Below are 13816 nucleotides of genomic sequence, written 5' to 3'. Positions count from 1 at the left end.
GGGAGAGAGAGAGAGAGAGAGAGAAAAAGATAGAGGGAGGGAGAGAGAGGGAGAGAGAGATAGATCCAGGAGGTCAGCAGAACATATTTACACAACAGTCACTTCCTCTCTGAACTCAGGGCATCGTCGCTATTTCTGTGGGGGTTAAAGCTGCTGTAAGCAGTATTTTAGTTGTTAACATAAGTGGTCTACACCAGTGTTTCTCAACTGGTGGGTCGCAACCCAAAAGTGGGTCGCGGGGCCATTTTGAGTGGGATGTGTGTGTAAAAAAAAATAAAAATAAGTAAAAAAAAGCGGAGGAACAGATTGGACATTGAGCATGACCTCAGAGTTGCTTTGTCTACCATCACCCCAGACTTTGAGACTCTTGTCAGGAGCAAACATCATCCCCAGTTATCCCATTAGTTCCCTGCATGTTAAGCTAAGAAGTCTGCTAAGAAGGATATATTATTTATTATTATTATTATTTTATTTCATTGTGTTTTTAGCCCTTAGTTGCACTTTTGTTGCAACCCCAGTTATCCCATTAGTTCCCCCAAACTTAGGTCTGTTATGTTAAGCTAAGAAATCTGCTAAGAAGCATAATTATTTATTATTATTATTTAATTTCATTGGGTTTTTAGCCCTAGTTGAACTTTTGTTGCAACCCCAGTTATCCCATTAGTTCCCCCAAACTTAGGTCTGTTATGTTAAGCTAAGAAATCTAAGAAGCTAAGATTATTTATTATTCTTTTATTTCACTGGGTTTTTAGCAATAGTTGCACTTTTGTTGCACTTTTTTGTGTTTATTTCATGTTTTGAAAGATTGCGTATTACTGCAAATATCATTTTTTTTTTTTTTTTTAACTAAATTTTTATTTGCATTTTTGGATTACAAGCATACAAACAACATCATCTTTGAATATTATTATCATCTCAGTCGGTCTTCCAGGTACATAATACATAGACATAATGTACAACACCGTTAAACAGACATAAACAATAAAGAAAAGATTTTAATACCCAAAAACAGAAATAAAAAATACCGACTTAAGCAAAAGTTCCACAGACATAAATAATAAATTGAAAAAACATAAAACAACTGTCCTACCCCAATGATAGAGATAGAAAATAACTAAAGCAAAAATGTGCGACATGGGTTCAGAGACCCTCCTTGAACCTCTTTCCTCCTTTACCCTTCTCCCTCTTGTGTTGCATTTGTTTCTTCCTCTGTGATGTCGTTTTCGTTCCCCTTATAGTCCTCCCACTTTCCCCATCTTTCCCCAAATTTCTCTTCCTGTAACCTCAGCATGTGTGTTATCCTCTCCATATCCTGTATCTCTTCCACTATTCCTACCCATTGTGCTATTGTCGGTGGGTCTTCCTTGTACCACAGTCTCGTTATTGCTTTTCTGGCTGCTATCAACATTATCTTTATTAAATATTTGTCCCCCCCTTGTATTCCCTCATGTGTCAGGTCTCCTAAGTAAAGCACCAGTCCTGTTTGTGGTAATCCGTATCCTAATATTCTGATCATTGCCTCCACTATCTCCTCCCAATACCCCTTCAGCTTCTGACATCCCCAGAATATGTGCGTGTGATTTGCCCCCTCCTTCCCACACATCCTCCAGCAAGCTCTTTGTGTTGGTGCATATTTTCCCTTCAGTTCTGGGGTTATAAAGAATCTGATTATGTTTTTCCATCCAAACTCTTTCCATATCCTCGATCCTGTTGTTGAATGTTGCACCTCGCATATGTTCCCCCATTCCTTCCCTGTTATTTCTATCTCTAGCTCTCTCTCCCATTTCTCCCTTATGTAATCGGTCGTGTGTCCCTTGCTGTTCATTATAGCCCGGTATATTGCTGATATTACTCTTCCTTGCCCCCCTTCGTATGCCCATACTATCATCTTTATTATTCCATTCTGTTCTTCGTCTTTGGCCCCCCTTATTTCTTTGTTGTAGTAGTCTCTAACCTGTAGATATCTGAAGTGGTCCCTGTTTTCTAGTCCAAATTTCTCCTTTAATTTTTGTAGTGTCTGCATTTCCCCCTTCTCTATCATTTTGCATATCGCTGTTGCCCCCCCCCCTCTCCCACCTTCTGAATCCATGGTCTAACCTCCCTGGTTTGAATCTCTTGTCATGTGTTACCCATCTCAGGACCCCTGACTGCTTCTCCAATTTGTGTGTTTTTACTACTCTGTTCCATATGGTCAAGGTGCATTTGGTGATTGGATCTAATAGTCCCTCTTTTTCTTTAAATAGTTCCCTATCTCCCACCAGAGCTTGTACCTTGTATCCCTCCCCTTCTTTTTCAATGTCTTTCCATCTTGCCTCATATCTGTCGTTACACCAGCACGTCACTGCTCTCAGTTGTGCTGCATAGTAATAATCTTGTAGGCTGGGTACTGCCATCCCTCCCTCTTCCTTTGGTAGTTGTAGTGTTTTATATCTGACCCGTGGTCTTCTCCCCGCCCATATGAACCTCGATATCAGTCTGTCCCACTCCCTGAAGTGATTCTGTGGTATTTGTATCGGTAGTGACTGGAATAGGTACAGTAACCTTGATAGTATGTTCATTTTAATGACCTCTATTCTTGAATTAAAGTCCAAGGGCATTACTGTCCATCTCTCTAAGTCTCTCTTGATGTTCTGATTTATCGGTGTATAGTTCGCCTCAAACAGTTTCTCCACCCCTCTCGTGATGTTCACCCCTAAGTATTTAATCTTGTCCATGTCCCATCTTATCCCGTACTGTTCTCTAATTTCCGTCGTTGGGTTATAGTTCCATGCTAAGGTCTGTGTCTTTGTCACGTTTAGTTTGTATCCTGAGTAGTGGCCATATTCCTTCAGTAGATCCATCAGTGCCGGGAAGCTCTTGCCTGGTTGCCTCATGTATACTATCACGTCGTCCGCAAATAGGCCTAGTTTATATTCCGTTCCCTTTATCCTTACTCCCTTAATGTCCTCGGTCTGTCTGATCAGTTGTGCCAGTGGTTCTATGAAAACGGCGAAGAGCGTCGGTGAGAGACAACATCCCTGTCTGGTAGCCCTCTCTAATCTGATTCTATCCGTCAAGCTGCCATTCACCTTAACCCTCGCTGTTGGTTCTTGATATAGAGCCTTGATCATCTTCATCGCCCTCCCGTTCAGTCCGAACCTCATCAATGTTATATATAAAAATGTCCAGCTCACACTGTCGAATGCTTTTTCTGCATCTAGGCTAATCAGTACCGCGCTACCCCCTTGTTTTTGTATCTCCTCTACTATGTGTAATGTCTTTCTCACGTTGTCCTGTGTCTGTCTCCCTTTAATAAATCCAGTTTGATCTTCATCTATAATGTCTGGCATAAACATCTCAAATCTCTTTGATATTATCGATGTATACATCTTGTAATCCACGTTGAGTATGGACACAGGTCTGAAACTACTACATAATTCCCTATCCTTCCCTTCCTTCGGTATCGTGGTGATTATGGCTTCCTTCCACGAGGGGGGCATTTTTCCCTCTTCCATTGTGTGTCTGAACGCCGCCCCTAACATGGGTGCTAATTCAGTTCTAAATGTCTTGTAGAATTCCGATGGGAATCCGTCGCTCCCCGGAGACTTGTTGTTTTTAGCTCTACTAATTGCCTCTTCCAGTTCTCGTTCCGTAATTATTTTATTTAATTCTTCATTCTGTTATTTCCCTATCGATGGTAACTCTAGCTTCTCCAGATATGCTTCTATTTCCTCTTCTCCCGCAGCTTTTGGCTGTGTGTATAGTTTTTCATAGTATTCTCTAAATGTCCTCTCTATTTCAGCTGGGTCTCTCAATATTTCATTAGTCTTTGTATCCCTTATTGTGTGTATCGTGTTCAACTTCTGTTGCGTCCTAATTCTCCTAGCCAACAATCTGGTCGCTTTTGGTCCCCCTTCATAGTATGTTTGTTTCATGAACCTCGCTTTCTTTTTCTATTTCCGTCAATAATTCCCTATTTATCCTGGCCTTTACTTCTTTGATTTCTCCGAGCGTTTCCTGTTCTTTTGATATCTGGTGTCTCCCCTCTAGCTTCTTCAGCTTCCCTATCAGATTGTGATATGTCTCCGTTCTGGCCTTCTTCAGCATTGCTGTCTTCTCCATCAATTTCCCCCTTATCACCACCTTCAGTGTGTCCCATAGAATGTTCGGATCTACCGCCCGTTGTCATTTTCTTCCTTATATCTGGCTATCTCCTCCTTGATCTGACTCACCACCCCCTTGTTATTTAATATTCCTACATTTAGTCTCCAGATCGTGTTCCTCCGTCTCCCTTCTAGATCTACTGTCAGATATATGGCACTGTGATCCGATATGTCCGCTACTCCTATTCTGCTCTCCCGTACCCTGTAACTGTCCCCCGTCGTCATCAAAAAGTAGTCTATTCTCGCATATGTCACATGCGGGTGTGAGTAATGTGTGTATTCCCTGTCCATGGCGTGCATCCCCCTCCAAACATCTGTAATTCCCATTTCCGTCATCTGAATATTCATATATCTACTGATTGGTGCCCGTCCTTTTCTAGTACTCGTGGTGTCTAGGTCGTGATTCAGTACTACATTAAAATCTCCCGCGCATATCAATATCCCTTCTAGTTCCATCACTATCATATCAAAAATGGTCTCATATAAATCCCTCTCACTCTCTGGGGGTGCATAAACATTCACTAACGTAAACATTTGGCCCTCCAGTTTCCCCTTCACCAGAACAAACCTTCCCTCCTTGTCTCTTACTTCCTTGATCAATTCAAATTTGACTGTGTTTTTGATTAACGTGATTACTCCTCTCCTCAGGTTCCGTTTAAAGGAACTATAGTATGCATTTTCATATCCAAATCTCTTCAGTTTCTCATGATCCTGTGCTACCAAATGTGTCTCCTGCAGAAAAATCACTTCCATCTCACTTTTTTTACATTTCAACATCACTTTGCCCCTCTTTATCGCATTATTCATTCCATTAACGTTTAACGACATCATTTTTATACCTTTAACCATTGTCATCTTTCTTCTTCTTTCGTCTGTCAGTTCCCCCCATGTCACATTCATTCCCCCCTCCGGTTGTAGCCTCCGCTCTCTTCACCGAATACATATAATGATTAACATAATTAAAAAACATAAACTTTACATAAAGTGCTCCCAAGGCGTTCGGGGGGTCCCTGTGTCCCCCCCTGTCCCCTGCTGGTGGGTGAGGAGTAATTGCTCTCCTAGTGAGAGGCCTCCTCCTGACGGCTTGGGGGTTTGAAACCTTTGCCCCCAACCGCTCGTCATATTTGTCCAGCATTCTTACTGTTTTTTCTGCTGTCGTGCTCCTGGTCAAAAGCGCTCTGTCCTTCATTCTGAAAGACCCCCATTTCCTAGGTCCCCCTCAATGCGGCTCGCATGTTCCAATGTCCCTCTTTCCTCCCAAACCCGTGTGTGGTGTCTTCTGTGTACCCCTTTTTCTTTTCTTTTCCTCCTCTCTATTTTCTATGTGATGTCCATTTATCCCCTTAATCCCTTCCAACTGTGTTACTCTCAGCGTGTGTCTACGTACTTGTTTCAATATGTTCTGTGTTCCGTCTATCATACCTAATTATATTTCCATTTATTTCCTCCGTCGGCCTGTGTATTATGTGTTCATGTATACATTATGTTCGTTCCTATATCCTGCCTCTACCTGGGAATGTGTGTTTATGTATGTTATTTCAGTCTCTATATTTTGTCTCTATTTGGATAGTTTTTCAATCTCTTGTGCGTGTACTCATCCGTTCGTATCCTCCCGCCTCCTCTCCCCTCCTTCTCCGTCTCTGGCCTCCTCGTCCGTCTCCGCCTTCGGTCTGTCACGTCTCTCCTCCCTCCTCTCCCGGGCCTCGATCTCCCACTCTGGTCCATCTGCGTGCCCCCTCCAATCTCTGCTGCAGGCTCCGTGTCTGGCCCTCCTGTCTCCTTTTCTCTCCGTCCTCCGCCATCTGCATCCCCCGTCGCCTCATCTCCTCCGCCGCCTCCCGCGCCGTCGCGTATGTCACCGTCCCTTCCTTCCAGTGGATCCTTAGCGAGGTCATGGGTGACTGGAATTTCATTCCGTTTTCTTTCAAAATTCTCTTCAGTCCCGCGTAGGACCTGCGTGTTATTGCCACCGCTGTCGAGTAATCTCGAGTAGTCTTTTCCCCTCGATTTCTATCTTTTTGGTCCACGCGGTTCTGAGTATCAACTCCTTAATCTCAAACCTCAGAAAGTTAATAATCACCGCCCTCGGAGGTCTGTCCGGTTTCGGTCTCGGAGCCAACGCCCTGTGGGCCCTCTGTATCTCCATTTTTTCCAGTCCCGTCTCCTTCAGTTGTTTCTTGATAAGCTCTTCCACATATTGGATCACCGATTCCCCTTCGACTCCTTCTTTCAATCCCCATATTCTGATGTTATTTCTCCGTGACCTCCCCTCCATGTCCGATATCTTTGTCTCCATCTGTTCTTGCTTTTGAATCGCACACGTTAACACCTCGTGTATCTCTGTGCTCCATTCCTCCATCTGCGCCGTTCTAGTCTGTACCTCTGTTACGTTACTATCCTGTTCCGCCATCTTCTCATCCACCCTTTTGATTTCTGTATTCATTTCACCTCTGAAGTCCTCCTGTTCCTTCCTCAATTCCTCCCGTAACTTCCCAATATCATTTCTTATCGTGTCCGAGTTCAGTTTCATGTTCGCCTGCATCGTGTCCGAGTTCAATTTTATGGTCGCCAATATCCCGGCCTGCATGCGCACGGCCCATCCTGGCATTTCCTTGTCTGTCTCAGCCGAGACTCCCCCTTCCTCCGCCTGCTCCTTCTCGGTCTCGCCTCGGGGGTTCTGCTCTTCCTGTGAGTTCTCCATTTCTCTTTCCTTCATATTTGTTTTCTCCTCCTTCCTTCTCGTTTGCATCTTCATTTTTGATCACTTTCCGTCACTTTTCGGGTCCTTATTTCTCCGTTTTTCGCTCTTTTGACCAGGAGCCTCACCGCATGCGTGCTACTCTTCCGCTCTCATACCGGAAGCCTGCAAATATTTATTTTTTTACATAAATCATAGTGGTTCAAAATTTTGGGTCACGACTTAATGACTAAGGAAAATGTTGGATCCCGAGGCTAGACCAGTTGAGAACCACTGGTCTACACAGTGGTGTTGCGCAATATGTCGGGGCTCCCCCGCAGGTCAGACCATGGGGCCCCGTCCACTCCCCTAAATCAATAATAAAGTGAGATGGGATAGACATCGCGGCCACTTAAAGTTTTTTTTTTAATTTTATTTATGTTTATTTTTTCAGGCATCATTCATTGACAAAAACAAGTGGCTTTGTATTTGTTGTAACATGAAGGTATTGTAGAACGTTATAGCCATATCATAATTTGAGTTCACACAACGGAACAGTTCACATAACATAATTCTGTATAAAAGAAAAGTATAGCCTACAAAAAAAACACATCCTATAGGCTACATAGTAGAGGATGCAGTCAGGAGCTGCTTTCTATTGTATAGGCTTATTATTTTATACAAGCACATCTCCTGGCATTCTTCTGCGCAAAGTCCTGTAGAACACTCTTTAAATAATAGACTGCGCGCGCGTCGGCTCTCAATACTAGAAATGTTAATAATAATAATAATAATAGCTTCGAATTCTCTCGCTCTCATTTGGCAGCATGTGTCGTTTATGATACGAGGAAACATAATCTGACCATTGATGCACAAATAGCATCTGATAGTTTTACGAGAGAGTTGGGGTTTTGGACCGAGGTCCTAACCAGAATAACTACACTAACACTGGCCTCTCGCAACTCTGCTTTCCGGAGTCAGTGAGAGAAAATAGGTGATATAGATAATGGTAATTTCTTATCTACCATAGAACTTATGGCGCGTTATGCGCACAATTTAAACCATGTACTAAAAAATTTACGGATTAGATTCCAGTTCCAATGTAACCTGTAGGCTACTCGTACTGGTTATGGCGAATAAAACGTTCTATTCTTCTAACCTGTCTCGGCGGCTGTAGCGTGGCTGGGGGCCTGGCTGGGCTGTCTGTCTGCCTGGACTCGGAGCTGACCGGGGGGTTGATAGCGGTGGCCGGGCTGGGTGGGGAGCTTACTGCCGATGCATCTTCAGTAACGTTAGAGTCAGTCTACCTTTGCTGCCTGCTGGAACAATGATGTTCTTTTTCGTAGCTTTGCCGTCTCCTGTTCGGCTTTCGCTCTCATCTTGTTTTTCTGAGCACTGCTTGGGTATTTGCGCTTCATTTTTACCTGCGCTTCCCGCTGTGTTTTGAACGCTGCCAAGCCTGCCAATGAACATTAGTTATCAGCCGGCTAGCCCTATCGCAGGTGAGCAAATAATTACAACATAGCAGGGAGGGGGGGGCCCCGCCCTCTGCGCGAGATGCATCCAGCTGCAGCCCCGCAGAACCATACTGGGCTCTTCCCACTGCCACACTGCGCCCTGTTCCCGCGCGTTACGAAATAAGAGGATAGCCTACAGTGGGGGCGGGGCCCCCTAAGCTCCGGGGTGCGGGGGCCTCCGCTACGCCACTGGGTCTACATCACTGATATAGAGTGTCTGGTCAGTAACATGGGTCTTCCAGTTCCTCCACTCTGCAGTAAACAGAAAATACATGTTCTGGTATCCCTTCCCACTTTATCCAATCAGGAAAGAGAACTCCACACTGCAAAAATAAGAAATAAAACTGCAGAGTGGAGGAACCGGGAGACCCATGTTACTGACCAGACACTATCAGTGTTGGCTGTCGGAATGTAGAGCTATTTAACACTTGTTTTAACCAAATATATACCACTTACACCACCTTTAACACATTCAGTGCCAATCACGACTATAGTCGGGTTATCTCGCCAGCGGTTGAGCGCCAGAACCCGACTATACTCGGGTTTTCAATAGTTTATCGTTTTTTTCTTTTATTCAATTTTAATATTCTATAGTCTCACGGACCTCTGTGTATCATTGGGACTCATTCTGAAACTATACAATATTCACCACTGGATAACACGCAAACGTATACATAATTTTTTTTATAGTAGGTAGTAGTATAGACATATTAGCATAGTAGGTAGTAGTATAGACATATTAGCATAGTAGGTAGTAGTATAGACATATTAGCATAGTAGGTAGTAGTATAGACATATTAGCATAGTCGTATAGACATATTAGCATAGTAGGTAGTAGTATAGACATATTACTCTTTTTTACATGTTGGACGAGAGATAGTGAGTGTCAAATGAGCCATAGTATTGTCTCCATAGCTATAATATAGAATATAGATATAGCTCTGCAAACATTGTGACGCACCGTGAAAATGACCATCTTTTAAAGCGTGGCGCAGAGACAGCAGGGATGGGGATACACGCTGGTGCTGAATGAGTTAAGTTGTTGGCTGTCTCACCTGGCTTGTGTTGCAGGAGTTGTTGGAAGTGGAAGACGGCCTGTTCATAATCCTGCTTCCTGAACATGAGGTCAGCCATCATCTAGAACGGAGCGGAGAGAAGAAGAAGTCTTTATCTGGCATGCAGATTAACACACACACATGCGAGATGGACGACACACTGGAACACACACACACACACGCGCTGAGTCGCCGATGAAATGTCTCACTGCACTTGACCCATCCCGTCGTCCTTCCCCCCCAAGGGCAGCCGGGAGCAGACATGGGCGTGGGGCCGCGCCCGGGGGCCGATCCAAGTGCTCCTGTCCATCTTCTTCAGGGACGTGACAGCGTTAGCAATCTGTTCTGCATGTTTTTCCATTGGGTTCATCTTATCGGGAGGGGAAACCCTTGCGAGCACAGAGAGAACATGCAAACTCCACAGAAAAAGGCCTGGGAGATACCCCACCTGGGTACCTGGCAACCCGACAACCTGGTCCCCAAGAGGGAATGGAACCCAGGACCTTCTAGTTGTGAGGCGACAGTGTTAACCACTACACCACCGTGCTGTGAGGCGACAGTGTTAACCACTACACCACTGTGCTGTGAGGCGACAGTGTTAACCACTACACCACTGTGCTGTGAGGCGACAGTGTTAACCACTACACCACTGTGCTCTGAGGACAGTGTTAACCACTACACCACTGTGCTGTGAGGACAGTGTTAACCACTACACCACTGTGCTCTGAGGACAGTGTTAACCACTACACCACTGTGCTGAGAGGCGACAGTGTTAACCACTACACCACTGTGCTGTGACGAGACAGTGTTAACCACTACACCACTGTGCTCTGAGGATAGTGTTAACCACTACACCACTGTGCTGTGAGGCGACAGTGTTAACCACTACACCACCGTACTGTGAGGAGACAGTGTTAACCACTACACCACAGTGCTGTGAGGAGACCGTGTTAACCACTACACCACCGTGCTGTGAGGCGACAGTGTTAACCACTACACCACCGTGCTGTGAGGCGACAGTGTTAACCACTACACCACCGTACTGTGAGGAGACAGTGTTAACCACTACACCACCGTGTTGTGAGGCGACAGTGTTAACCACAACACCACCGTGCTGTGAGGCGACAGTGTTAACCACTACACCACCGTACTGTGAGGAGACAGTGTTAACCCCCTGAGGTCTAAAGTTTGTAGCTCCACCTTCTCAGAATATTCTCTTTTTTTTTGTTACATAATGTAAAATTACAGATTCATACCTTCAAAATAAGCCATCAATTGTCAAATTTGAGACGATAGTTTTCAATCAATGTCCTATCAAACATTCTGGTAAAATCCTAACTACTTTTCAGGATAGGACTAGAACTTGATCCAAGTTCATTCAGCTATCTGATGAGAGAACTACACTCCCAGAATTCAATGTGATCATTGTCACTAGAACCATTTCACACCTGGAGCAAAGGCCCAGTCATTCCTTTGTTATTCCAGTGAATGGACCCAGCAGGAGGCCTAGCCTAGCGACAAGCGGCCACTACATAGTTGGGTATTGAAAAAATGCTTATATCCAAAAGTAGTAGAGAGAGAGAGAGATAGAGAGAGAGAGATGGTATTTACAGTACTGTACCATATCAAAAAAAAAGAAGCAAACCAATAACAATTTGTGGTTGTATTTCTCTAGAATGACTAGAAGACCTTCTGGGGTGGACGCCAAGCCTGTTCACACAACAGCAGGAACTTGCTGCACAGCCGCATGAATTTATTTTCATTGATGAGGCTGGATTCAACCTAAGCCAAACAACACACATTCAAATCCAACCCTAACTAACCTTACTGTCATGCACTTGTCCTAATATACTAACCTACACTGTAGCACTCAACACTTTGATGAACATTGTTAGTTACTCAGCTGATAGAGTTGTGCCCTTCCTGATGACTTGTCGTACAGAACTTGTAAGTCGCTTTGGATAAAAGCGTCAGCTAAATGACTAGATGTAAATGTAATGTGTAAATGTGTAAATGTAAATGTGTGGACGACATGGAGCAGAACCCCCAAGGCAGAACGAAACACTGTCTGAAAACAGATAAGCCTTCTCATCTCTCTCTTTCTCTGTGTATATCAGTATTAGAATGACTTTATCTGGGCTCAACAAAAGTAGCAGATGATATGCATGCCGGCTACACCAAGGCATATTGTGTATAATGATTCGTAATGCATTATATTTTCAGACCTCTGGTCTCCGTGGAGACAAGAACATATCATTGACAATAAGAACAATCTGGAATATTCTGGGCTTATCGCTCGACTGCTCTGGGTCACTTAGAAATCTCCAGAAAATAATAGTAGTCATGAACCCTGGGTAGGAAGATCATTCTGGAACATAACAACAGTCTGTTAGTATATACTAGTGTATTCTACAACCTTCTAGAATATAATGCACCATAACAACGAAGGATTGCAACTCTAACATTAACATCCGGTGTGTAAAAGCATAAGCATATGATCAATTGACTGAAGTTTAATCAGGCCTTAATAAAACTTAAAAAAAAAAATCAACCACACCTAAACGTATGAGCACAACAAGGTTATTCTAACAATTTAAGTAATCACTCCACTGATGTAGAGATTGGCACATGGTAGCTCTAAAAGGCTCTGTTTTTCTCTTTTATTTAATTACTCAATTCCGTTCTAGTGGCTTCTCCACGTTGAGTTTTATTATATCCCCCACTCCTTATTTTTCTCTTTTTTTTCTCTCTCTTTTATCTTACATTGTTCTTTCCCATTGTTCTTCATATTAAGGTGTTAATGTTTCTCTACAATCTTTTCCTTTTTTCTGATGTTTCCTACATAAGTTAGTAGAGGGTTCAAATGAATATATCGATGAAAGTTTATTATTTTTATTTTTTTTTCATTTTTCATAATATTTCATTACAGTAAGGGAAGGCGCAAGACCAAAAGCGACATTCTATTGTATTAGAATGAAAATGTTAGATCCTATGGCAATTAGCATAGGAAGATTAGGATTACAAAGCTCAGTTTGGGCAATCCGGTGGCCTAAGGGAGGGAGTGATACGCGGAGGATGTGTTTTTGGAACACAGGCCTGTACGACTCTCTGGGTGAGGGGAAAATAGGGGATTTTTATTTGTATATATATATGTTTTTAAGCTCGGCTCTCAACGGGACCTCAATAATTGGATGTACATCTATTGTAGCTTCGCACTCCAGAAGCATTACCAAAAACTACACAAAAACATGCATAGATTATGGCTAGTTTGAATATAATGATATGGAACACTGGTGGGATAAACAAACAACACAAACGCAAAAGCGTGCTCACACTGATGAAAAAAGAACATGTGGACGTGGCTCTACTAAGCGAAACGCACATTTTAGAGGAAGACAGATACGTTAGCGGATAACACATACCATAATATTAGTCACTCTTCTTTTGGCACGAGAACTCGAGGTGTAGCCATAGTCGTCAGACGTAAGTTAAATATCGAATTAAAGGGGGTATGGTCGGATGCGGAGGGGCGTATAACTATAGCTAGGATTGTACACAATAACAGGAAAATAGCGTTGGCAGCGGTATATGCCCCAAATTTGTACGAAGAGGGTTTCTTCACTACACTAACCGATGAAATGTTAAACCATCCCGATTACTCATTTATAATAGGTGCGGATTTTAATGCCATTTGGAATCCAAGGATGGACAAATCTTACCTCGCCTTTTCCAGCGAACAAAAAAATTCATCTAAAGCATTAAAGGATTGGTCAAAGATTACAGGTGTAAATGATTTATGGCGTTCATTTAATCCCACAACCCGAAAGTACTCTTGTCGATCGGCGAGACATAACACATTATCCAGAATTGATTATGTCTTTGCATCCCCGAGACTATTTGATAAATATGAAGTGGAAATGATACCCAATGCAGATCACTGTTATTTACTCCTAAAAGCAACATTTGGTATACTATCTTCCCGGGCCCCAAGATGGCGTTTTAATTCGATGCTGCTTAATAACAAGGAATTCATTACACAACTCAAAGAAGCTCTCACAGTATTCCTACGGGAGAATGCAAACTCGGTGCAAGACCCCAGAATAATATGGATGTCGGTAAAGGGTACGATCAAGGATTTCACTGATAGATTTTCCTCCATAATGCGCAAGAATCAATGCACAAAACTGTCTGAACTGGAAACGCTTTACTCAACGTTATTTAATTCTTTAAAATACAACAACTCAACTAGACTAGAAAATCAAGTTAACGTACTAAAAACAGAGATCAATGCCATATACAGACAACAATCGGAAATGCAAATACGCAGCACAAGACAACAGCAGTACTCCCAAGGTTCTAAACCTAGTCACCTATTAGCCATGCGACTAAGAATTAATGCAAAATTTGCAGATATAACTGCCATTA

The 13816-nt window shown here is 43.1% G+C and overlaps 1 protein-coding gene across 1 annotated transcript in view; it reads right to left on the bottom strand.

Annotated features, from left to right (window-relative positions):
- ttc21b (tetratricopeptide repeat domain 21B) overlaps positions 1-13816 on the bottom strand; it is a 156215-nt gene that overhangs the window by 39256 nt on the left and 103143 nt on the right. The window contains exon 22 of the mRNA XM_084310923.1: positions 9392-9473. Within this exon, the coding sequence (XP_084167049.1) occupies positions 9392-9473 (82 nt within the window). The remainder of the gene's footprint in view (positions 1-9391; positions 9474-13816) is intronic.

This window comes from Notolepis coatsorum (assembly GCF_963971535.1).
Source record: "Notolepis coatsorum genome assembly, chromosome: 3".
Classification (NCBI taxonomy): Eukaryota; Metazoa; Chordata; class Actinopteri; order Aulopiformes; family Paralepididae; genus Notolepis; species Notolepis coatsorum.
The sequence above is the reverse complement of the archived record's forward strand: the minus strand, read 5'-3'. Positions and strand labels throughout refer to the sequence as shown.